Genomic DNA, 26,677 nt, shown 5'->3' with positions numbered 1-26,677 from the left:
TTCTGTATGCACATGGGTCACACTGTGCATATTTGCATACAAAAGCAATACATAACAGTATTTCCCAATGCCTTAATGACAGCATCATGCAAATTAACTAGAACTACTGCGATAACAGATGTTTCCGGGACTACATCAGCTGATGGGACATTTCACTTTAAACACGTATTACATTTAAAGTTGTGCAGTTTAATCCAGTTGCGAGTGAGATTATGCATCTAAACCATACTGTTTATAATGCTGGTGGTATTCTTTGTGCAAAAGGACCATGTCATTGTGTGTAATTCTTCCTGTGGTAGGTATATTGTACATTTCCATCCGGGATTTCCATCCATCCTCCATCCAATGTATTGGTTGTTGATCGGTACTAACAACTGATCAACGGTACCAGAAGGAGACGATTGCTACAATATCCAGGGCTCGATGATTCCAAACAAAGTTAGTCACCAACGTGGGGTTCTCTTTATTTGCATTGGATTAAAGATATCGCCAATTTAAAGTTAACAGTTTCAACGCCGAGTGACCTTTTTTTACCTCCGGGCCCAGTTGTTGCTTTTCCACCAGTGAGTCTCAACAAATACCATCAACTCCACAGCCCTCCTTCACACGTCCATCACGAACCCTGGTGGACTGAGATGTTGAAGCATTATGAGCAAGTTATCGGTTTGATACACTTCAAATTCTGCTGGATGAAACATCGAATCTTTACAACTTCTTCACTCTTTCATGTTTTCCTTTTCCTTGTGTCTTGCAGATGTAACCAATACAGCAATGGTAACATCTTTAAAATGGCTGCTGAAGACTTGAAGCAGTACCACCCGATATTTTAGTCTTTAAGGAGGAGCACCATTCTCATCGATTGTGGATATTGTTCCAAGTTCAATTTGATCATAGATCACTTCCGGTTAATTAGTTCTTGGTGCAAGCGACCAGTAACCGGTCATGTTGAGAGAGGTAAGCGTCTTGATATTGAAAGTGGTGAGTATGCGCTCACGCCATAGATACCAACAACGTTTCCAAGCGAAAATATTTTAAAGACTGTGTTGCAGTTACCACTTTCTCTTTGAGGTTTAACTGAGATGCTTCAATAATAATCGTTTTGTTATTTGTCCTCTCAACATTCCAGCAACAAGAAGAAGGCGATTGAAGTCGTCGAAGGTAGAGATCATCTGTTTTGCAATTAATGCAGGTTTAATTAAAACTTCAACTGTGCCACCTAACTTATCAGTGATGAGATGATTTTATCTCGAAATGGCCAATTAAGGATGATGGTAATTTACTGAAGGATGTCAAGAATTGCCAATAAAAAATTCCTTATCTCTTGATGAGAAAAGGCAAGGTTATTGGACAGGGACATTGCATCTACACACGATGGTTTTTATGTCTTAGGCCTTCACGCGTACGCTATACGTCTTTCCTAGGAGCATGGAGGTATTCACCTCCATGCTAGGAGTAATGGTGATGGGAATGCAACCAACGCCTACGGGTATGGCCGTGGATGCCCTTTTGATTTAAGGGTTGCATTGAGAGTTAGCAGAATGTTGATAACTACCTTGGTCTAGGCTATAGGAATCTTAGCTTTTGCAGCTGGATAGTTAGTTACTAGGCTTTTCGGGAGGCACAAATAGGTTTTCGCAGAATTGAAAGAACCCGCCAGTTTTTGAGCTTCTGAAAACGTTCAATGGTTGCAACAGCCCTTGAATTGGGATCATCAAAATATATTTCATTCCGTTTCTCGGATGGCAGAAAGGGTGTCTGAGGGGTTAAGATGAACTCGATTGAATATTGCAGCTAATAGACTGACTACCGGTGTGGGTGATCAGATGCCACATATTGACAGTAGATTAGTCGGCCTAATTGATGAATGATCTGCTTGTTGTATTGGCTAATGCAGAGTGTTTCCTGTAAATATCACGACCATGTAGCACATAACCCTTGGGATTAAGCATTGGAGTCCTTTAAGCAAAAGAAATAGACCTACTGGAGAATTGGAAAATATCGATGCTGCTGTAACGTTTTCTTGATGTTCCCTACATCAATGATTTTTCCATACATTTGGCAGCTTGTGTGAACGACTTTTTGAAAGGAATCACCTCAGAGAAACATTGGTGTTCTCTTTAGCGTTCCTTAAACAAGTAGGCAGACAGTCAATAAGGGAAACCCTAGAAATGTACACTGGCCCACGGTTGTATATAAGCTCGCTCGGATCAGCCGTAACCCATGTTTTGCTCTGATACATGTATATCGCCCGTGTCTCCTGTGTCCCTGCGTCTTCCTACCAAGAACACCCACTCTGTCTGAGGGATCATCTCGAGTCCCTGATGATATATGGACCTCATCTATCATGAAAATCAATGTCTGGCGATTCTACTTCTTCCGATCAACCAAGCAAATAGTCTCGCTGTCACACGAATAGCCTACTTCATTGATTTTGACAGTATTTATGGTAGAGAAGTGGTACTTTTGACCCAGGAGGCATATCATATTGGACTATGGTTGGCTGGGCGTGGGGTGATAGTGCACTCAATGTATCGATACTGTGTCGTATGTAGGACTTTTTCGTCGGACAATCCCACCTTGCAACATCATCTCAACATGAGTAAAAGAATGTTGTATGTCCAGGTTGATATTTACATGGTTTCCTTTCTCGTAAAGCAGAGTACCTTTCTGGAGGAGAGATGACCAATATCTAAGGTCAATTATGATGGTCCGAAGATGCCAAGTCAAGCACGATAGAAAATTGGAAATCCGTTTCTTCCTTAATATAACTGTTTGATATACTTGCATGCATCATGCCACCCGAGTTATTTGTTGACCAACGCAATCCATCTTCAAAGTGCCCGGATAGTACCAAAGGACCCGGATGTGACTGTCAGATCTTGATTAATTTGCAATGTAATGATTATCTTTGACAAATCAATGATGGCAAGACTTCATCTGCATAATGCTGTCTGCTCGAGTGCGATCACTTCCGGTGATTCTTCAAAATGGAGACGATGAGGACGAGGTGAGAATTGGGTTTTGTTCTTCAAGGGTATACTGCAAGTTGAGTAACAATATTATACCATTTGTAGCTGAGGTACCCATAAGACTATATCAAAACGAGGAGGAGGTCACAGCAGCCGTTACTGGTCTATTTCTCGGAGGAAAGGTTACAGGCGGTGATTGTCCAAACGCAATTCTTGTTTTATTGCTATTCGAGAACTGTGTATGGACATCAGTGCTTGCTGGCCGGTTTCACCACTCGAAGGCCACATGTTACCAGGAAGGAGAGCAACGTCATCAGAAGCGTTGTAAACGTCACCAAACTTGAGCTGTCTACAGTCACACGGAAATTTCACATTCATTACGAGCAATCAAACTATACCATATTACTCGGAGGTTTTCTCACAAGAGCATGTTGCATACAAACGGTAATGCGTGCCAAGGGACCATTTTGTTGTCCGTGGTTTCACACGCGAAAGGATGTTACGCAACACTTGGTCACTTACAGCAGGAAATGTACCCGTTATGCACAGGTGCCTGATCAGTCAGCACGTGTCGAAACTGGTGTCACGTGATCACCATAGGGCTGTTCACCTGGTATACGAGTCCCATGACCACAGTACACGTACATTGTACGGGATGAAACAAAAAGAAATATTACTCTAATATCAGATTGTGTGCATATTCTATGGTCCACTCATGCGATTTAAAGTTCACATATCATTATTTCAATTCAGCGATTGAACGCCGATATCGTTTCGAATGAAATGACACACATATGATTTGCGGCCATGGTGGAGCAGCCATGTCTCCGCCGGTCTGGTTGTGACAGAGGAGGACGGTGGACGGTGACTAGTATAGTGGTGGAGGAATACTAAATGCTGATTATCATCAATCCACTGCGGTTTTTAGACTTGGACCTCAGTCAATCAAATTCTAATAAAGAATAGCACAAAAAGAGTCGAATCAAAATAAATATTACTCCCGTGTGCACAGATGGTTTGGGCGAATTCTCCCTTTGTTTAGCAGAGTTTATTATTATCACCTGTCGGAGGATGTTGTCCCGGTCGTAATGACTTACATGTCAATGACTGCTATCGCTTCCGAATAATAGTTTGATTTACGAGTCGGTCAAGTGCTAAATGGAGAATCGAACATTCATGGTGGAGCACGACGGCTGGCAGAAATTGATTATCATTTACACTTATTTTTGGGGTATTTGTGGCTGTCCAAAAGAAATATTATTGAGTTCCACCTATCACTAGTAAGCAGTCGTGCCAGGATCCTCGAACGGCGGGCTGTAGCCAATTCGGCAGGTTGTCGCCAATGCGTTACTGCAACGTTAATGTGTACATAAGCTATCCATGCCAAGTTTCATCGCTCTGGCTACCCTAAAGCACTACGACCTATATATGAATATTCACATCCAATAGAGACAATGACGCTCCATGTAGAAACGTGGTGGGCCATGTAAAGATTAGCTGTAGCATGAAGCTGACAGGCGGGTTCTACCGCATCCTGACAATATCAGGCCATTTCACTCGATACATACTTACTCCCTCAATGAAACATGCGTGAGGAGAAGTCGTGTTGTAGGCCCTGTTTGCAAGAGGCTGGTTCTACTGATGACAGTGGCCTGAAATCCTTCAGGGCAAAATGATATAAATTCACAAATCTAATACTAGTATGTAATATTTTATCAGAGCGTTTTATCCAGTTTATTCAGCTCCGAGACACATAAATCAACGTTTTAGTCCCGCCCAATGTCATGGAAGCGAGCGCGTTGCCTTGGCAACATCTATTATCAAGATGGCCGCTAATAAATTTGTCATGATGACGTGGGTTTATATTCCATAGCCCTGCCCTCGCCAGAGTCGCGGCTCAGGATCTTCAGAAGTCGCGCTCATTAATCATCATGGTTACCATTTTGAAAGTGAAAAACGGCGGTCTACTTTTCAAAAATTAACAGGCGAAAAACGCAGAAGGGGGACGGCTGTTCGACTTGACGTCTGCTGAATGAAGGCAATTTTCTATTGGTTTGAGAAAGTATTTGTAATTTTCCAGTAAATGACAAAGAATGATCACAGTGAAATTCAGGTTTAGGCCAGACTCTCCTTAGCTTAAGATATAGTGACCAGATACGGATAAAGTGCTTTGTAACGTTGACACGCAAACATGACGCGCGTCCAAACGCTGTCCTGCACGGGACTCTTGTAGCCGGCGGGACACCATAGGCAACGTTGGTCACATAGTACTTCTGCCACTTTGGTTAGTGCTGTGTTCGTACTCTCAGGTCTTCTGATAGCGCTTTCTAAAGCCCAAATCCACCAACAGGGACGGTGAGCAACGGTGTGTAACAACGTTGAAAAGAGCAAGAATGGGTACCGAAGACGATGCACTGTACATTCACGGACCACAATGAGGTTGCTGGCGCCGAAGACCAACGCGAATGCCCCTCTGCCGAAGTAAGCGAGCGCCACCTTGTTGTTGTACGAGTAACAAACCGTCTCTCTCGAAGACCAGAACTTGATCGGAGACACCACGAGAGATAGAAAGGAACGACAGAAAGCGACATTTTTAACAAGAATTTGATATGATTTAGTGGTAATTAATGAGATCCAGTCTAGGCTTTTTAAAAAGATCGACGAAAAGCGGCATTTTTAACAAAAATTTAATTATGAATTAATGCAATAATTAAATGGCATTGCATCAAAATCGAATATTCATTAGATAGTTTAGGGCTATGAAACCATACATGTTGTCAGGTGGCACATCAGATTAGCGTCTATTGGTGTCATATCTCGGAGGAGTAGAGAAGTGTTCCATATACCAACTGCAATAAAGGTACGTGCCATATTTCATCCCGAATTGATTTGATCCCATCAAATTTCTAGCGTGTGAGAGAGGTTTATTCAAGTGTTACAAGCAGTTTGATGTAATCCAAAAATGTTTATCTGTCCCATAAAATTGCACGCATCGAAACTGGTATCCAAGGCCCCTATATGTGCTGTGGGGCATGCAATGATAGAAAAGGCAATATCAGCAGCTTCTACTAAAACCTTGCAGATCAAGATGTGATACTGGCTGAACAAGCTTTCGCTTCCCTTACCATCAAAGGCATTTTATGTGTCGCGATAACCGATTCATCAGTACAATATTTCTCCCTCGAAAATGGTTATAACCGTTCGTCTTTTCTACTTTAAGAAGATGAACCGTCTGCTGGTGGTCGTGGTCTTGGCTGCATGTATCTGCTGCGCCCTCTCGACATCACTTGAACAGAGAAGCGAGAGCATCCAACGTCCGAGCCGGTCCCTATCTCCCTTTAGAACTCGTTATTTTCGTAGAAAGAGGAGCAGCGAGAGCATCATACGTCCGGGGCGGTCCCTATCTCCCTTTAGAAGTCATCATTATCGTAGAAAGAGGAGCAGCGAGAGCATCATACGTCCGGGGCGGTCCCTATCTCCCTTTAGAACTCGTTATTTTCATAGAAAGAGGAGCAGCGAGAGTATCATACGTCCGGGGCGGTCCCTATCTCCCTTTGGAAGTCATCATTATCGTAGAAAGAGGAGCAGCGAGAGCATCCAACGTCCGAGCCGGTCCCTATCTCCCTTTGGAAGTCATCATTATCGTAGAAAGAGGAGCAGCGAGAGTATCATACGTCCGAGGCGGTCCCTATCTCCCTTTAGAACTCGTTATGTTCATAGAAAGAGGAGCAGCGAGAGCATCTCACAGCCGTGGCCTTAGAGCCAGAACAGGCTGTTGGGACAGCGCTGTGACGGCTACCTGTATTTTGCGGAACGGAACGACCTACCCCAAACTGTATTTTGCAGAACGTAACCAAGCGGAACCACTTCGTCCATAGGTGATTTTTTAAATTTTGAAATAACATTTTAGGATCAATTATAGAATAGTTATCATCGATTGATACTCCAAGTTCAAATTTGTATTGAAATATTCATCGAATTTGCTTTTAAAAACACATTTAGCTTGTTTTGTTGGGTTGTGTTTATTCCGTTGGGTTGCTTCTACATCGTTCTGGTACGTTTATTCTGTTCACAAAATTACAAATGTAGTCTCTCAATAAAAATAGAATAAATAGAAAAACGTTTTCTCCTTATTTCATTCGGTTTGGATATGAGCGAGTATGGTCTAATCTCGATAGTAGCATCCTCTTGCAAACAGGGCCTACAACACGACTTCTCCTTACTAAGTATGTATCGAGTGAAATGGCTTGATATTGTCAGGATGCGGTAGAAGATACTCGTCGCAGTTTGTATTTCTGAATTTCCATAATAAAGATCTCTTGGGACTGCGGCGAGTGGGCATGGCGGGCATGGCGGGAAAGCGAGGAGCGGGTTGGAAGTGTTACAATGGGTACCGAAGACGCGGTTCGGCACATTCTGGGAACAGAATGAGAGTGCAAGACCAATGTAAATTTTCGCTCATCCGTCATTGAGTTTCACATCTTCTCGTCGGCGTCGCCACCGTATATGGCGAATATTGTCTTCGGGTGTCTGTCTTTTGGTGGATGTGACTACGAAGAGCGAAGTACTTTAAAATCCCGTTTCGTGTTCTGAGGGACGCTACCCGAACAATTTTATCCCGAAATGTCAAGACTGTTCTCCATACCATGTGACTGCAAATGACGAAAATCTCGGGAAGACCGGGAAATACTGTGCTAGTAGTCTGTTGTACGTCTCTTGTACGACTTTACAGTTTTACATCAGTGCTGACATCTACACTTAGTCATGCAAACTATTGTTATTGCAACATAATTATGTACCCATGCTAATTCCTGTTCCGTTGGAGCATGCGCTCTGGTCTTCTTCCGATGAATAAAAACGTGTTGTTTTTGTAACTTATGGTTACGTAAATCCTTGATAATCTCTGGACAAGGTACGCACTGGTTGGCAATCCAGCAACGTATGTAAAGACTGGAACAATACTGCTGTGAATTTACATACAGCATTGGGAGGTACTGCGTTGTGCATGGAGTAATCGTGCAAACTTCCTCGGAGATCCCATGCGGAGATAATCAGGGGATAATGTTTGTGAGCGAGGCCGTTTGTGTGCGAGTCTATTCTCGTCATCGGACTTTATACTCCCTTCGTTAGGGGAAGAGACGAGGCCCGTCCACTACCTCATTCGCTTTGTCATATCTGTATGCATTTTTAATATCTATAGTAAATGTGCACATTGCTAAGTTTCAAATTATTCTGTTTATATCGAATAGACCTTTTGAACTGCATGTACATTTGTCTCTGCCTTCATCTCTTGGACTCCAGGGCCAGTGCATTTTGTCATCCTGATCGCCTCTCCTCATGGCGGGGCGGGAGGGGGGTAGCCGGTCCACTACGTCCGGAGTGTAGGCCTACTATCTTGGCGGCAATTCGATTTTTTTCTTATGTCATGGCGTCCTTTCATATTAACACCGTGTAAGCTAATATCTCAGTAAGAACGAAATAAGACTTTGCTATCATTATGAAATAACTATAATCTGTTACGTGATCCCTAGATCACTTCTAATGCTGACTGCGTACGATAGGACAGAATAGATCGATCACTAGTTCAAGTGGCCAAGGCCTCTAGTCAGTACGATATGTGGTCATGCCATATGTGGTCGTGTGGGTGAAATAGCCAAAGATCATCAACACAAACAGGATCCCAGTCTCATAGGATTAGAGACTGCGAACGTGGCCGCTATAGCATTACCAGCACTTAATTTGGACGGTCTCCTTGCTATGGCCTACAGCCACACTCCAGACCCATTGGAGAGCAGTTACACCAGGGGTCGGTTCCAGGGAAAGGCTGCCATGGTCACCGGAGGGGCTTCTGGTATCGGACTAGCCACAGTAGACAGACTCTCAAACGACGGTGCAGCAGTCGCCATTTTGGACATCTCAGAAGAATTAGGTCACGCTGAAGCATCGCGCTTGCGAGAGTTGGGACGAGATGTGGACTTCTATCACGTTGATGTGACGGACAAGGAGCAGTGTTTGCAGGCCGTTTCCACGCATGCTGCTCGTCATGGAGGCGAGGTACACTTTCTGGTCAACTGTGCGGCATTCTTCGGTTCCCAAGGTAATAATGTGTCATGATCATATGAAGAGATTCAAATGATTTAGCTCTATCCAACCGGTAATTGGCTTTTACTCCGATGTGCTACCCATTTCTTTGTATTTCTGCTTGCCCAACTCATACAGTTTTCTTTGGGTTGCACACAAGTTTCAACGAACGCACACTGACAATGCGCTTAAAGCTTTGAAAGGTTAGACCTGCTGATGTTTCGTTCAGCTGAGAGATTCCCTGCTCTGGTGATAAAGTGTATGTCGACAAGCAGCAAGCTTTACCTGTCAACCACTATAAAATTGGGTGCGAATACATGTATATCGGCCACTTTGTAGGCAGGCTATTTCTTAACGTATTGCAGGTATTTCCGCCACGCAAAGGGACTGGGACAGATCACTGGGCGTCAATGTGGTCGGCACGTCAAATATGGTACAGGTCTGTGAGCCTTACATGAAAAACGGTAAGAAAGTTTCTCAGTCTACTTTCAAGAAAAAGTTATATTGGCTGCGAGGAAAGTGCGTCGAGGGCAGAATGGTTGGAGCACGTACATCCAATCTACACGATTTGTCTTGAGAAGGTTTTCCATTGCAGTCCAGTTACAACTTAGTGCCTGGTAAAACAGTCGGCACAAACCAAGAGAAAGCAGAACAGATCGTTGGAGACTTAGCATTCTGATAGACTTGATATATTAGACTGACCCTAATGCCAAATATTTTCGTAATAGACATACATTCTTACTCATGAAGAGCATTGTTTTCTAGGTAAAGAATGTTCGGTGGTGAATCTGTGCAGTATCTGCGCCAGTCGGGCCAACCCTCAGAGATGGACATACTGCTCCACCAAGGGGGCAATCAAGACGATGACCAAGTGTATGGCGTTAGACCTCGCACAAAGGGGCATCAGAGTCAATGCAGTCAGCCCTGGTTTCATATGGACACAACATGTAAGTTTGTTGAGAGGCATTGTAGTCTTGAAGTGTCAACAACACCGCCCAATGCACGCTGCTCGAGTGTGTAGTGTTTGTGACAACCTGTCTTCGGGCTATTACCACGGTCAGAACGGAATTGGTCTGTGCGTAGTTGTTACGACCACATGGTTCTGATTAATTTCGGCACTGGGGCGAGTTTGGGCTCTGTGAATAAAGTTTCCAATTTGATATGATTTGATTCGTCGTTACTAAGTTTAGAACGTAGTGCTCTTCATGATAGTGAGCTGAATGCGACCCTTCATATTGGTCAGGATTGGCCCAACAGACCTAGCTGTTTTGGTTCAATAACCGCGCGAGGAAAGGGTGGAGTGTCACCGAGAAGCATCTTAGGCTACTTCGTGTGTTCAACAGAACCATGGACATGGGTACATTATCCAAAGCATATTCATAATACCCCTGCCAGGTGGATGGTAGTCGCAAAACAGGTCCGCGATTCGTCTTACCGATCTTCATCTCTGCTTGCCTTCCAGCTCGCACCAGCGACGAATTTCAACCACGAGGCAGCGGACAGTCGCAGCGGGAAATTCCACATGCTAGGCCGTATTGGTAACCCAGAGGAGATAGCTAGTGTCATAGCATTCCTCTGCGGAAAGGACGCGTCATTTATAACAGGAAGTAACATACCAGTGGACGGAGGTTACCTGGCGATGAGTGCAGAGGGGATGGGGGACCCGGCATTTGTGGCTGGTTCGGACATCAAGGGCTAGGCTCGTGCAGGCTTTCTTCATTTTGCACCATGTTGCAACAACCAACAGGTTAAAAGGGAAGTATTTTCGAGTTTGAATCGTTTGAGGAACGAAAGCTACCGGTGATTGGTTGGCTAATTGGGAAGATAATTGGTTGGCAAGCAACATCCAGTCATCAACGGATCTTGATACTACTGACCTTCCAGGTGGTGCATAAAACTGTTACCGTAAGCGAGGATGGTTTAGAAGGCCGAAGTAACCTACAGATGTCTAGAAAAGTCACAAACGTCTTAAATTACTTACAAAGCACTTTTATTTACAATGGAGATACATGGTCAGAATGGAATGATATTTCAGCAGATCTTTTTCGTCCAGAATAGCTGGGCTAAAAATACAAATTAGGATGCCTTCGTGTCGTCGTTCAGTCCAATATAAGAAAGGGAGAAAATAGCCTGGATGGATTCAAAGACCTTAGATAATCCCAGCATGAAATGTCGGCAAAATCAAGAAATTATAGCAAAAAACCCACCGGATGATAGCTGTACATTGTTCAGATCATAGGCCTAACAGTCATCACAAAATATTGCACTTCATTTCTCTAAAATGCTAACTATAAATCATTCACCAGCCGCTACAGACGGAGTTGATCAGCAGAAACACAATATAACGTAAGTCAGCAACAGTAATATACTACAAAATTAAGCGAGGACGGAGAGTTCGAGAATGACAATACAGCGGAATACATAAGCCAAGAATGAACTCTTGATACAGCCTGTACAGAACTATAAACATCATTAACATATGCACCCGGCCAGCAGTGAAAATACTAACTGTACATACTTATCACAGATGAACTTATTTTTAGACCTTTTTGCCTTCGGTCTTTCCACGTGCAGGTTAGTATCCCTCATTACTTCCCATTGGAGGACGCTGGTTGCGGTTCCTTGTTTTTCTTGCTGAGTATATCCATCAGACCTTTACTCATGTAATAAGGCTTCTCTGGGGTGCCGTCGTTGCGTTCCAAATCCTCAACTGAAAATGAAGCGAACACTGATTATGCAAGGCCTCGTGATGATTTTTTCTACTTGCGTCAGCCTTCGATTGATAGCCATATGCCAAACGGGATATTTCTAGCAGGTAATGAATGATTGATTTAATATCGGTGCCAACTTGCAATAACGGAGAATCAGGTGAGTAGCATATCGTAGAAAAGACTTACGGAAACAGAGGTATAAGGTATCGACGCCCATCGAGTAGACGCTGAAGAAACACGTGGCTATAACATATGCTCCAATGACGATAACCTGTGTGGGGAAAATGATTTTGGGGCTATAACATAAAACTGTATACATTGGGGATATTGAGCAAATACTCGAGATACGCTGGGAAAGGTGTCAATGCAACGGGAATGTAAAGACCGCTATAGACCTACGACATGACACATTCTTGATGAAAGGTACAGATGGCAACTAAGAAACACATTTCAGCTGAAATTGATCTTTCAGCCACGACAATGCTACCTTCTAAACGTTGATTCGGCTACAGCTGGCTTGGCACGGACTGACCATGCTGCTGTTAAGCTAAATTACTTGACAATGAAGCAGATGATGTACTCTCTCTGAGGTGTTTTCTTCGGCCTTCGTGACAAAAGTAATGCCTCAACTTTCTAGATGATAAATGGAAGCATACTCGAACACTTACAATAACTGGTACAAAGTAGTAGTTGAGGGAGGGAGTGTAGTTGTTCAAGAATGGGATTCGTCCATCAAAGAAGAAATACGCTGCCGCTCCTGAAAGCAGAGAATGCAATGAGTTTAGAAGGGACCCTTTTAGACATGCGTGTGAAGTTATTCGATTCTTCCAAAGTTTACTTCTCAGTTTCAAATAATGTGTGCTATCTTTGTACGAATTCCAAGTAGCTTTGCCGAACCATCTTCCAAATTAGCTCAACATGAGTTTCCTTGACAAGCCCACGCTGAGGGCATCCAGACGTAGACTAACTGAGAGGTACATCCAGACGAAAAGAAACGCGAAAGTGTATAACTTACCGACTAAACCGACCACCACCATCTTGGATACGAACAATACAAAATCTGAGACTTTATCTACGACTACCGTCCTGACGATGTTCCTCATGATGAGAGAGAACGAATGTTTGGCCGACGAGCAGAAGTTTTTACCATACACGGCGATCTGAAAAGGAAGGGAAAGATTTTACCAGCATTAGTAGGTCAAGTCTATCTACTCTGGTTATCATCCCACTCTCTCTCCTCACTGGAGCTGGTTTCGACAGGGCAATCGCATGTTATCTTAGTGGATGTGGAATGCGGTACTTGTTTGCGGAATTCAAAGGAGGATGACACAACGACTGATGTCGCGCAAGGTCACAGCAACTAAACCTACCATTATGTAAGCATTCTTATTGATAAACTTGATGAATTTCTCCAGGCACCAGAAACAGCATTTCATACATCTGGAAGTGAAGCGAGAAGATATCTCACATTAAGTTCAATGGTGGCCAGAGAGTAGGTTCCAGTCAGAACGATTTCACGTCCGATTATGAATACAGAAGACCGGTGGATGAGAGGTTGAGAGTGATTCTTATCAGATGAAGGTTCTATTCTGTGACTGTGCCAACAAGATTACTCGATTTGGCAAACGAATGGATGTCAACAACAGACATCAGGTGCCTCTGGCAACCTGTACCAGACATTTTGTGTATGAATGATGCTTTCAGGCATCAGTTTAAAATGTTGTCAATCGAGCTCTTCTCGGCATACTCGGTATCGAAACTGAAGTGGTTGACTGTTCAACTTACTTCAACACGAACTTTGCAAGTGGATTCTCCGAACCCCTACACTTCCTGTCGAAGTACTCCAATACTGCACGTATCATCTGAACGATGGCCACCAGCAAGGAGCCAAAAGCCATTGACCCCAAGTGATATCTGAAAATTGAAGGAAGAATGTAAGGCATGCTAGGTAGCTGGTCTGCCACGCAATAGGGGCAAGTTTCGAATCTTTGCGAATAGTCAGATTTGTATCTTCAACATAAAGTCATTCCTGGCGTTCCAGAACCTACACTGATACGTCCAATGGTAGAATGCAAATAACCCTGCCAAGATCGTCTGGCCCAGAGTTGGCGGATACCACAAACATGGCGGACAGCTACTCACCTGAATGCCCGGAAGCAAGAAGCAGCCAATGGAAAGGCAGGAATGTCATGTGGTTTGGAGAATGCCCAATAGTAGGAGGCAAATGACCCTGCCAAGGTCATCTGGCCAAAAGCGACAACGAAGTTGGCTAGCCAGAATAACATGAACAGGTTGAAGAGCTGGAGGTAGATTACGTAACTGAAAGAATAAAGACAATTTTCCATCAAACAAAAAGATGAAAGGCTCAAAACTGCACCGTTTTTGCTCTGTCTGGAGTTACATCTTACTTGTTTTCGAATGCAGTGATTCCCGCAAAGATCATAATGCCATTCGTTGGGGAAAATGCTGTGTAAATCTTACCGATTTGACACGATGGTATCACCATCAACCAATCGTAGTCACGAGTGTGATAAACTACAGAGCTACATCCCCTTAACTTTAGATTGGTTGGTATAAGTAGGTTGAACAATCTTTACTCGAGAAAGATATTGTCATAAGGTTGTGTCATACTTACTCATTTGAGCCGTATTTGACAAACTGACAAATGGAAGAAGCTGTGTCGTTGGCATAATTCTGAAAAGGAGGAAAACAGTGTTGATTTCGGTATGGGACAAAAGCAAGACAGCAAAGGATTATCATTCACAATGTGGAACAGTGAAAAGCATTGAAGATTAATGGAGAGTCGATCTCAGCAAAATCTCAGTGGATATCCAATAGAATACCGTCTGGAAGAACTTGCTGTCCATTTGTTATTTGATCAGTCCCTGTTCGAGGCATACAGATCTAAAGTCTCTGCAAATCTCAGTCCTCTACGTTGATTAAAGGCTGCAGCTAATTAGTAGATAGGCTTTACAGAAATGTACCATCAAGTGATCTTACCGTGGGATCGCATGGTATGCTCTGGAACAGGTTCGATGAGGAGATGTTGGCATATTTGTAGTCTGTCTTGGTAGAAGAGGCAAGGTAACTGAACAAGGGTTAGGGAATACTAACTCGCTGGATAAAACAATGATGATCGGCAAACACTGCAATACAGCAACTACCCAATGATTGTAAACCCAGTACGAAGCCTCTGGTGCTGAACTGTCCCATGCACCAGTCAAGTTTATCATTTCTGTCGAACTTCAAAAGGATACATAGCTGTGGCACCCCAATATGCAAAGACTGCTACTTGGAGAATGAACGGTAAAAGAGGCCACAGGAGGGTAGACATCATGTTACCTATCGCCCTGGAAAGAAGATAGGAGACACCATGCACGATGGAATATGACCAAAGGCTTTTATCCCCTCCTATCCACACTAAGAAGTGAACATAGAGTGGCATCGAAGTACAATCATGTAGAGTGGCTGCAGCTTTATCAGTGCTAATATCAACACTGGCAGACGGAATCTGGGTTTTGATATATTGGATCGATTAGAGAGTTACCGACCTCGAACTTCTATGCATTCTTTCTTCATAGAAGTGCCCTGCCCGATATTGCTAATAAGAATCTGTAGATAGCTCTCTATTACTCCGTCTTCGATGTTGATTTCGGTAGGGGCTTGAAACGAACTCGACTTTGTATTGATTCTTCAAACCCTCCTAGATCATCGGAGCCCGATTGCCTTGGCATCGCTGAGCGAGAACCAGGACATAGAGATACACCAACCCGAGCCTTACCTGCTGGTCTCCTTGAGAATAGCTATAGCTATCCTGATCCTCGTCCGTAAGAAGATCAGAATTATGAGAATAATCAGCAGGAAGATTGCAGAGATGATTCCTGAACGGAGAAAAACGATGGAACATGATTTTTGGTGATAAGACAGGTCCTCAGCACATGTCCCTTCTTCTAGTTGTGACGGCACAGCATTGATTGCCTCAACGGTCCCCCATAACCATTCCGAATAAAGTGCCCCAACTTACGACACTTGCAACATCATACCAGTACCACTAGTCCCACATAGCCTTCCGGGCATTTCCCCACAAGGTTTTCCATATTACCACAATAGAAACATCAAGTTATGACACTTGAAACATTATCCCACCGGTGTTTCACGGCATCCTTTTAGCAATTCCTTGCGAAGTGATGCACCTTAACACAAGTGTTACAAATGCCTGTCAGTTAGAGCTCGCCAGTAACACAATACCCCCAAGTGCTTCGTCTAACTACACTATTTTGTTAGAACACCTCATTGTCATGAAGAGGGTTCCTCTGACAGTTACTCGCAAAGTGCTCCTCCCTTCTTACAACTGTAACACCTACTTACCAAATGCAAGCCAAGTGTCTCGGAGACCGAGATAGTAACTGAAGTTGGTAGTAAAGGTAAATGAACCATTGGAATTTGGGTCGTCCAGCAGATCGACGTATTTGTAGAAACAGTAACCAGTCGCTGGAAAAAGCAAAGGACAGGTTTGAAGAATGCATCGAAGACGTTACGTTCAAGGCTGATATTGTGGGCAGTACATCTCTCGTCAAACTACAAAGACTCCGAGGATGGGGAGTCTGCAGGAGATCGTCGGACACAGAACTACAACTCAGTTTGAAGGATTGTACGATTGATAAATGATTATCTTCCTGCTGAGTTCCGATCTGCAGGTAGAACTGGAAGTAACGAATATGCCACGGCGAGGAAGGGTCACTTCTTCTCGTCACACAACTTGGTCACTCAAACACTTTACTACCCCTTCCTGTTTTCTCTGTCGAGTCGGATGACTGTTCGGGAATGGGTTTGAATACTCACAGAATCCAAATAAGGCGATGAAGAGGAAGAGTGTCAACCACACCATGAAGCCAACAATGAACCGCATCAACAGGATGTACAGGAGGCAGACGATGGTTGAAATCCCGAAGCCACTGAAAGGGAGAGATGTGATTTGTGGAAAGTGTTCAGTGGCAATCAACCTCCCCACAGTTCTTATTAGAGACTGATCATTTGCATAAGGTTTCTCGTGAAACAGGGCCCTAATGATCGACGGGCAACATCAACAACTTGACAGTTTTCCTCAAAAGGTCGATGGACAGGTTTTGCTTTGGTTCCTTTTTATGCTCATTTCACTCTTGCCATCCTTTTACGGTATATCGACCATGCTTGGATTGATAGAATGTGCATATCAAATGATCAACTTACACCAACATCATCCACCAGGAGGACCTACAATCGGCAAATACTGCCTCAGCAATAGTCACAGCGCTCAGGAATGTTGACAAATATCTGGAGGGAAGAAATGCAGAAAACCGATAAGAAATTACAAAATGATACAACTCAATAATAGGAGCAGAAACATGAAATAACAATCCTCCGTCTACAAATATCTTGATAGCCCCAGGAGGTTAACAATCTTGAAGAAAGACAAGGGAGGTTGGCAGACGATCTGTACTGATATTAGTCCCGCGGTGACTGGAACAAGGTACTTGATTGGTTGAATTGTGCAACAGCCCAGAGGGTTATTGACTTAACTGGGTTTGCTAGTTATTAATATATCCTTACAAAATGATATTAAGTATAACAAAAACGATGGATTCGCTATAGACACATTTGCCCACGTAAAGTGTCAACAAAGGCTCAACCGTATATCAATATACCAATATTTCACATTAATGGCTGCAAAGATACCATTCCAATGACTAGTTCTTAAACGATGTCAAGGAAACATTGATTGCGACCAGAGAGGGAAGATTCAAACGATTTGGACGACGAATATCCGTGAAATCATGGCCTTATCGATCTTTCTGCAATCGATTTCTAACATGTTTGAGAAATTACTGGTAGATATAGGCATTGGCTATCGCCTCAAGGCCAGAGGGATAGTTCATCTAAGTTTAATCTGCTGAACATATTGCCATTATTGCCGTCTCTTGCGTGTCTAGAGAATGGGATATATTTGTCCCTATCATCCGCATTCCTTTTAGAGTTGATGATGTTTCAGTCAAATACTCCCATGTGATGGTCATGAAGCGGTTAAATTCTCGGCTGAGTTATTATTGGGTTAAGTTGACAGAAGGTCCGAACCATCATGCCACATGCATTTGATGGGTTAGTAGGGGGTCGCAGGGACAAGGCATCAACCAAGCAAACCTTACCCTGTGGCTGTGTCCAGTGCAGTTCCAGTAACCGTGGAGTTACTCTTGTCAACTAGCGCGAAGCCCGAAGTGACCAGACCAGCAGCCATGTTGGTGATTTGGTTAAAGATGGATGGAACACAACGTCCAACAACTGGAAGACAAATTAGGTTGAAGGAGGTCATGTACATGCATATCGCTGTGTTTCCGTTTCGGACTGTTCTTCCTCATTGATTGGGGAGCGCTTGACACGCTTGAAGGAAATTGACATGTTTCTATCAGCATTCTCATTTTCTGCAGCAGAAAGGCTCTCTAAGAGATGTCTGCTGAATAGAAACACTGGAATATGGTGAACAACCACAAACGTTACACCTGCCATTTGCTTTCAGGTAATGGTCAGACCCCCTCCTCAGGTGATCTCGGTTACAGAGGGCCAAACCTTGGAAAGAAAGTGGTGTCATCTCTTGTCAGCTGTTTTTGGGACGAAAGTCTATCCTTTCTGTGCTTACTGGTGCTGCTATTGGTCTAATGCTCCATGCGCTGGGATCAGCACCTCACAGATTGCAAACTGCCACACCAAGTTTCGACAGGCGTAACAACCAGTCGATCATCAACATATGGTGTAGTCACGATAGCATAAAAAGCATAAAATCATTTGTCAGTGATTAGATGCAGGTGCTTTATCATTATATTGCTGTCCATTGGACCATTTCCGAGAAATAGGAATGCGTGGTAATGTATCGTTTCATCACCGTACCTCAATGTAGCCACATGAATGCAACTTACATGCCGTACTGTTGACATAGTAGGGAGCACAGTAGTCCTTGGTGACTAGGTCTGTGATCGACTGGAATGAGATAGAGATGAGTTAATTAGACGACCGATTCTAACATGCCTTGGTTTCATGATATCAACGATTGTAGTGGAAAATATGTTGAGTCTCGTTTTGATCGCAGCGATCTTTGGTGTCCTAACCTTTGAGGCTGAACGAAGAGAGGCAGAAAGTTGTATTGATTTCAAACTCATTCACGGTTTGTTTGTTAACTGCATCAAAATGCGTCAAACTGCGTTGAATAAAACGTACTGATACGAACTAATATATATAGAAAGCGAAAGGCCTAAGGCCAAAGATTGATTTTTCATATCTCAAATATTGCAAAACAACCATTCGCACACAACATGGAATACATTATTTACGTCGTCGGGAGAAAGAAATGCGAATTCTCGTTGCTACAGGAAACAATCATCAAAAATTTATAGCGACATGAGTTGCCTGTAGATATGTCTCTTTTTATTGTCTTCAAATATCAGACTGTACATTTAGCCTGAGGTTATCGATTGAAGTTATATTGAACTGCTATAATGTGGGTCTAGTTCACTGAGTTATCTTGGAATATGATTATAGTTCATTGAGTGGACTGGTGGAATGGCCAGATTTTGATGTCCACTATACAGAACACACTTGACCATCATGTTTTGTCTGTCTCTAATTCGTAGTTCTCAAGTGTAAGAATAGGATTCACGTTTCCAAGTTGCAGGCCCATTACGTTTGATCTTCACTGTAACTGTAGTCATCAAGTATTTGAGTTGTATGCGTGTTGGCAGAGCATATTGATTGGAAGTGCATTCCAATGAGCCATTGCTTATACTGCTGTGTGATAATTCGATAAGTTGTACTTGGTTGAGCTCGCCGAGTGGACTAATGGACTGGTTGGAGCCCAGTCAATCATTTTGAACAAGCTCCATAGAGTGTACTTCCTATTTGTTTAATGAAATCCACAGAGAGGAAATGGTCCAGAAGTCAGAAATACCAGTTTGGTTGTCGAAAGGCAGATTTGAAAGTCGAGGTTGTTGAGAGTCAAATTACATGTAATAGTTTTTAAAAATTTTTCATTGAAGAGATTCTTACCATTGAAGCATACTGGCCCACTGTCGGATCCACCCCGGTCTTGCAGATCATGTCAGCTCTGGCCGAGGCAGAGAAACCAGTGATCTCCTGGGCCGCAGCTATGGTGAACACCCAGTACTTCTGGGGACAGGTGGCTACACATTGCTGAAAAGATGATAGAGGAATGAGTGAAGGGGGTAGATGAAGTGCTGAAAGGAAAAACAGGTTTCCCTTCGAAGAGAACTTCCCTTAGCATGGTCCCATAGAATTGTCAAGGGGTCGGTTACGGTTCAAAACATTGGCGAAGCTGGACTTGCTATTTATGACGGGGTTATCGCCAAGTGCAGATGTTGAACGAGTCACATTATTGGCTTTGCCTTAACAAGAATCTTGCCCTGAGCTTCAGTGGACCAATAGTCATTTCGATCATTCGACGGCGATATTTTGAGGGAATAGCCATTTTCTCAGGTAAGAGGTAGCCTCAGTTTGGGAATAGGGATTGTACCTGTGGTGTCGGGCATCCATTGATAAAGACTGCCGCGCCCATTCTCGCACACTCCAGCATGTCGAAGAACACCAGGTTCGGAGTTGACCTAAAAAGTTTAGAAGAACGTCTTTAGAGTGGACATGCAAAGTAATCAGAGAATTGGTAGAGCTGGTACACAACTCCTAACAGTCTAGTTTGCAACTCTTATTGGTCCGACAGATTAGTGTTTTGGTGTACGGTAACTTTCAATTTGAAGAATGAACTTTTTACCATAGTGTTTCACTCATCACCACCCTGGTAAGGTAAGGTGTGCAGTGCTTTGCTTGACCCCCGGTCAACACATTGACGAAAGCAAAGGAGATGGTGGAATTGGACGATGCAGTTGATTTTGTGGGACGGTCTGGCTTGACCCGGGTTAGTTAGGGGTCCCCACACCAGATGGGGTTTCAAAGGCCCGGTCAGAGTGCGCCAGATCTTTTCTCTGACACCGGTACTCTGACTGGGGGTCAAGTTTCTCCTAAGACTTCCACCAGGGTGCAGTGGTGGTCATCTCCAGAGAAACAACCCGAACAATAGTGACTTTGCCACAAATAAAATACCCGAGGCTTGTACTTGAGAGAAACTAACAATGGTGTGGTGCCGAAAATTTCATTAAGACAATCTGCCTGCATCTTAAACAAGTAGGTTATACAAAATATGACGCATTTTTCTTTCTTGACTTGCTGTATGGCATGTATATGTATTTCTTACACAAACAAATTGGTGAATTCCCAGTGCATTTATTTTTAAAAGACGTTCTTGCAAATGCAGGTCAAGATGCCAAGCCAGGTCTGCCAACCCTCAGACCTGGCCCACACCTGGCTGCCCAGGGTCAGTGAGCCACCTCTGGGCCAAGTCTGGTCCTGACTTGGGCTAGCCAGTGTCAGCCGGCTGTGGGACAGGCTGGCATTGACCTGTCTAGGCAGGGCCAAGCCTAGCCAGTGCCAGCCAGACCTGAGCAATGCCTTGTGTTTGCTGGGTACCCTGACTTACGCCTTGGATCCATATCCACAGATCTCTCCATTGCTGTCTGTCGGGTAGATCAGGATGGTCGGGTCGCCATAAACATACGCTGAAAGCATAAAAGAACTCTTGATCCGGGGCACATTTCGAGCAAAGGTGATGAAAACTAACCATTCGTTTATCAGAAGCGCCAGAGCATTGTTGGATTCATTTCAATAGGAACGTACCGTCAACATTTCTCAACCTACCGAAATATCCTGTGACAGCCAATCCCAGGACGCAGACGACGAAGAAAAGACAACAAAGGATGTCAGTACAGCCGCGGTTCTTGATTGGTCCGTTGAAGGTTGGGTCGTATTTCGTTGGCTCTCCTGAAAAACAGGACCGGATAGATTACGAAATACCGTACCCTGTTTTCATGCTTCGTTCTAAATTGAATCGTTGTGCTGCGTGATGCAGTGATAACCTGCCTGTCCCAAACCTCCCCGCCACCATTCGAGCACCAATGCCTACCTACCCCACGCATACTCCTCATCCGAGTCTTCGCCCGTCTTATGGTCGACTGACATAGTCAGTAGCTCTAACTCTTCCTCAGTTGGCTCGGAGTAGCCATACGTGGTGAAGATACCTCGTCGACGACCACTGTCGCCTGTCCCATACGTCTTTCGCTTTATCCAACCCATGGTGGATTCTTTTGGCAATATTTCGATGGATTCAATCTAAACTTAAGAGTTCTTCGTGTCCGAAATTCTGATTCCTGACACGGAAATTGAGATTAATAGTCCCTATAGGCAGGCCAGTTACGAGGCTGAGACACTTCCCATGGATTAAGAAAACGTCTTGGTTTTGATAATACCATCTGGGTAATAATGACATGTATGCCAACAAAATACGAAATGTAAAATTCGGATTGCGCATGTCGCCATTTTGGCAATGTCTGACTGCATGAAGTCGAGGCGTTTTCATAGGCCTACTGCCAAACAGATGCCACAGCCGGTTGAATTGACTAAAAACGCTATCCAGATGTGACAAATATCAAACAAGCAATAATTCTATCCCCTCACTAGTCATGTTGACCAAAATGTTTAGTTTTGTTCCAAGACAGAAACTAAACCTTGAAGCAGGACTGTCAGTTATTAGTCTTCAAGAGAGAGGGGTCTCATCATAAAGCAAAGCGAACCAGCGGTGTTGAAGCTCCAGCTTCAAATTGTGATTGTGCATGGCCATAATCATGCCAGTCATGCTAATGGTCCTTTCGTTCAGCTTTGCACCGACTAGGACGTCAGCGGATCGGTCTTTTAATGGTTGTCCTCTTGTCACATCCTCATGCCAATCACAAGCAGCGCTTTTCGGGGTACCATTTAGTGGCTCTAATCATTGACAAATTGTTAACCGACTTCTAGGCCCCACAACCTGTCTCCTACAGCATAGATAAATCAAATGTTCCAAATACAGCCAATAATTCAAAACAAATCACAGTGATTTAGTACAATATAAAACGTTGTACATAGAAATCGATATCGTTGAAAAGCTGCCATCTGTTACGGCTGTACCGGGTGTCTCGAAAATACAAAATTTCGGCGCTTAACCCCCGGACGCAAAGGATCGACCTTGCCTCCCCCCCCTCACACGAAGAAAGGATGGCTTACGTGGGCTGCCTCGGGAGGCTACTAATGTTGGTGAACTCTACGGAAGTACCGAATTTAGACAGCGCATTCTGAGAGGGCATGTCGTAACCGCTGAGCTACACTCCGGACGCAGTGTGGACCGGCCTCGTCGTGTTGCCCAGAAGGAAAGACAATCAGGATGACGAAATGGACGGCATGGGGTGTCTATAAGCTGAGCATGCAAGTGGGTGGGCAGGGTGGAGAGGCAAATAGAGACTAAAGCACACAAGACTTGGGTCAGGTGGTATGTCAGGTGCATGAGGACCGAGGCTTGTCCAGAGAAGGTATGCCATCACGGCCATGTGCCGGTTAATCTGGAACAGGGATGGCCTGCCAAAGGTGGGGTCCTCACACCAGATGGGGTTTCAAAGGGCCGGTCAGAGTATTTCATGGCGCGCCAGATCTGTTTTCTGACACCGTCACTCTGACTGGGTGTCGAGTTTCTCCTGAGACTTCCACCAGGGTGCAGTGGCGGTCATCTCCAGAGAAACAACCCGAACAATAGTGACTGTGCAAGAAAAATACCTGACAGTTGTACTTGAGAGAACCTAACAATGGTGTGGTGTCGAAAATTTAATTAAGACATTCTGCCTGCATCTTAAACAAGTAGATTATACAAAATATGACGCATTTTTCTTTCTTGACTTGCTCTATAGCATGTATATGTATTTCTTATACAAACAAACTGGTGAATTCCCAGTGCATTTGTTTTTAAAGACTTTCTTGCAAATGCAGGTCAAGATGCCAAGCCAGGTATGGGCCAGACCTGGAAAGCCAGCCTAAGATAGCTATTATTTCATCTTCTGTATGAACAAGACCTATTTGTCCTTTTCAGAGTAAAAAATAGACCACTTTAGCACCCGAGCCTTTTGTTGTAAGATATCTGACCTGGCTAGGCAGGGCCAAGCCTAGCGCAGTGCCAGCCAGACCTGGCCCAGGCCTTAGCCGGGGGTCTTGTGTTTGCTGGGAAGCTATACCTTCGTCCAAGCCACCCAGGGTCATTTTTACTCCATTTCAGGATGTGACACAGGCCGGCGGTCACAGTCAATAAAATAGGTAAACAATTACAAGGAACAATGTACATATCAAATATCAACTGGATCAAGCTCACGATTGGTCGAACCAGGACATGTAAACTCAGTCTGTTTATTCGTTTATGCTGCACCAGTAATATTCATTCATTGAATAAATACCAATCGATCGATACTCGATATGAATTCTCTCTGAGCTGATCTGGCCTGGACTGAAGTCCGTCGGTCGTTCGTTGTCATGGCTGAGGTGGTATCTTAATAATACAGTAGAAATGATGTGAAAATATTCCGACTCGGTATGATTTTTTCTCAACTGTTTGTTTCCAGGCCATTGCCCCTTATCTGAACAAACCGAGTCGGATCGCTTCCAAACCTTGTTTGTCAGTAACTATGGAAATACCGTAAACTTCGATGGTCTTTACATAAGAACGGTTTGCTGTGATATTTGATATTCATTATCACGTGACGACGATGAATTTTGTTGTCATGACAATGAAACCTGCTATTTACCATGTTCAAATCAGACTCCGTGAGAATCGTATCTCTCCTTCCATTTGGTCATGGTCAAGAAAAGGGCATATCTTGGGCAAATAATAAAAGTGTTTGAGATTCCCATCGTAAAATGAAGGCCTATTTTGTTTATCATTTCGTCAAGACCTTCAAGTGGCAGGGTATATTGTCTTCTCCTTCACAGACAGCAGGGTAATGGGGAGACACATCTTCCATCAAAACAGCTGATTCGTCCCGGTAATTAAGAGCAAAGCTATAGTATGGCCCGCATTCAATAGAAACTTTTCGTAACCAAGGAACAAACACAATATTTCTGATAATTATGCGTGACTACATGTATGACGATTGATGGTCCGAGACTTGGTTCTAACATGTGTAACAGCAGAAGTATGGATTGCGCCGAGCGGTCGAACGTTCAGAGTCCGGCCATGATAGCCGCCATGACGTCAATTCATACATGTCTGTGACATATAATGTGTTGTCTTGACTGTTTGGCCAATAATGGTTATGCTCATGTGTCGTCCTGGCAAAGTAAGATTAAATCACACGGCTCTATTTAATGATAACTTTACCTTGTCTACAGCCGAGGGACTGACTATGAGACAATTTGCAGGACGCAAAGAGGAGGTCGAAGAAAGTCCTCGCCATAGAAGACAACTCACTGCCGTTGTCAAACAGGGAAATAGTGTATTTACAACAAGTCAGCCTGTGGCTTATATCATTATTAATCCCAGTCATACGAGAAGTTTTGTCAAAAGACTTGGAGGATCAAGATGACTACCAGTGGGACTGAGTCTGAGCAAAACACTATCTAAACAATATCTAGCACGAAAGGACTCTCCGAGTCAGACTTCATTCGTGGAGAGATGGCTGGGCTCTTCGTGATCAACGACATTAGCTCTCCTTCATTAAACAATAAGGTTGCACTTACATGTATTAAGTGACAAAATATACTTTCACATCATAGTCATATTATCACCTACCATGTTTGTGTTCCACGTCTTCCACTGGAGTGCCGCAACATCCCATTCTAAACAAAAGTATGTGTCTCAAAACACGATGATACCCCTACACAATGTCAGACGTATCCGGAATATTCCCCCAGTTCTGACCACAGTATTTTGTTGTGAATCCTTAGTATCCTGTGATATACCTCATGAAATATGGTCAATGGTTCTATCCGAAATTGAAATAGTCCTATCTTAGTTCCAACAGCGTCTATGTAACTCACAACTAAAGGGTCGAGACTTGTGCCTTTTCAACCAAAGATGTCATTCTGTCCTAAAGCCAATGAAACCCCAAACAGCTTGCAATATCCGGCTTGAAATATCCCACCAGAAAATTGTTCCTCCAAGATGTCATTCAATGTCAGCAGAATTATGCCTCTTAGTTCCCACCTTCTTGTAAAGATGTTGTCAACCCTCAATCCATCCAACTGACCCAACCTCTCATCAATAATGTCGTTCACACGTCTAGTGACGCAAACAAGGTTCAGAAACAACCTCAAGGAATATAAACATATATACGGTATAGTGTGCTAATTATTTCTGTGGGGTCCACTGGTCAAGAAAATAGGTTAATGACTCCAAGATTATAATTAAATTGAGACCCCCTAAGCTAAGACACATATGAAAAATATGTCTCAGATTGTCCCCAGATTTGACGGGTTGAAGACATACTCCTTGCGCAGTGATAATAGTGTGACGAGGCGGTATCCTTTGTATATTATCGGTGCTTTGGAGATTGGTTGAAGGCGCCATCTGAGAGTATCGAACAGTCACATTCCAGTATGACCGACAGATTACCAGCCAGAGTCAAGTAGGATATGATATGTACGTGTTAGTCTCTTTGTACCAATGTGTCTCATGGCTAGTGAGACCATAGCTAGCAGCGAAATGTTCATGGTTGTTCCCCAGTACACCATCGCCCAGAGCTAGCACTGATGCTTGTCTTCAAGATGGGTTGTTCCCCCAGTACGCCATCGTCAAAAGCCAGCACTGATTCTTGTCTTCAAGATAGGTTGTTCCCCCAATACACCATCGCCCAGAGCTAGCACTGATGCTTGTCTTCAAGATGGGTTGTTCCCCAGTACACCATCGCCCAGAGCTAGCACTGATGGTTGTCTTCAAGATGGGTTGTTCCCCCAATACACCATCACCCAGAGCTAGCA

General features: G+C 43.7%; 2 protein-coding genes across 3 annotated transcripts; one reads left to right on the top strand and one right to left on the bottom strand.

Annotated features, from left to right (window-relative positions):
• The first annotated feature begins 8,281 nt into the window (after positions 1 to 8,281).
• Positions 8,282 to 11,785, top strand: LOC135501875 (3-oxoacyl-[acyl-carrier-protein] reductase FabG-like). The gene is made up of 4 exons (XM_064794271.1): positions 8,282 to 9,066; positions 9,416 to 9,514; positions 9,816 to 9,997; positions 10,513 to 11,785. Exons 1-4 carry the CDS (start codon positions 8,727 to 8,729, stop codon positions 10,747 to 10,749), a joined length of 858 nt encoding a protein of 285 aa, XP_064650341.1. The 5' UTR covers positions 8,282 to 8,726; the 3' UTR covers positions 10,750 to 11,785.
• On the bottom strand, positions 11,621 to 25,700 carry LOC135501874 (choline transporter-like protein 2). Of its 2 annotated transcripts, none has more exons than XM_064794270.1 (21): positions 25,491 to 25,700; positions 21,548 to 21,670; positions 21,330 to 21,408; positions 20,316 to 20,403; positions 19,832 to 19,975; positions 18,709 to 18,769; positions 17,944 to 18,076; positions 16,991 to 17,074; positions 16,604 to 16,716; positions 16,130 to 16,252; positions 15,543 to 15,642; positions 15,019 to 15,111; positions 14,762 to 14,849; positions 14,397 to 14,455; positions 13,904 to 14,080; positions 13,547 to 13,675; positions 13,132 to 13,201; positions 12,777 to 12,921; positions 12,430 to 12,518; positions 11,948 to 12,032; positions 11,621 to 11,760 (listed from the first exon to the last, which is right to left on the bottom strand). In XM_064794270.1, the coding sequence occupies exons 1-21, from the start codon at positions 25,534 to 25,536 to the stop codon at positions 11,639 to 11,641; spliced, it is 2,151 nt and encodes a 716-aa protein (XP_064650340.1). In that variant the 5' UTR covers positions 25,537 to 25,700; the 3' UTR covers positions 11,621 to 11,638. The 2 variants fall into 2 exon arrangements, with proteins under 2 accessions (XP_064650340.1, XP_064650339.1); XM_064794269.1 differs by lacking the exon at positions 25,491 to 25,700 and adding an exon at positions 21,817 to 22,177.
• Between the last annotated feature and the right edge of the window lie 977 nt (positions 25,701 to 26,677).

Source organism: Lineus longissimus, chromosome 17 (assembly GCF_910592395.1).
Source record: "Lineus longissimus chromosome 17, tnLinLong1.2, whole genome shotgun sequence".
Lineage (NCBI taxonomy): Eukaryota > Metazoa > Nemertea > Pilidiophora > Heteronemertea > Lineidae > Lineus > Lineus longissimus.
This window is presented reverse-complemented; position numbering and strand designations above follow the sequence as displayed.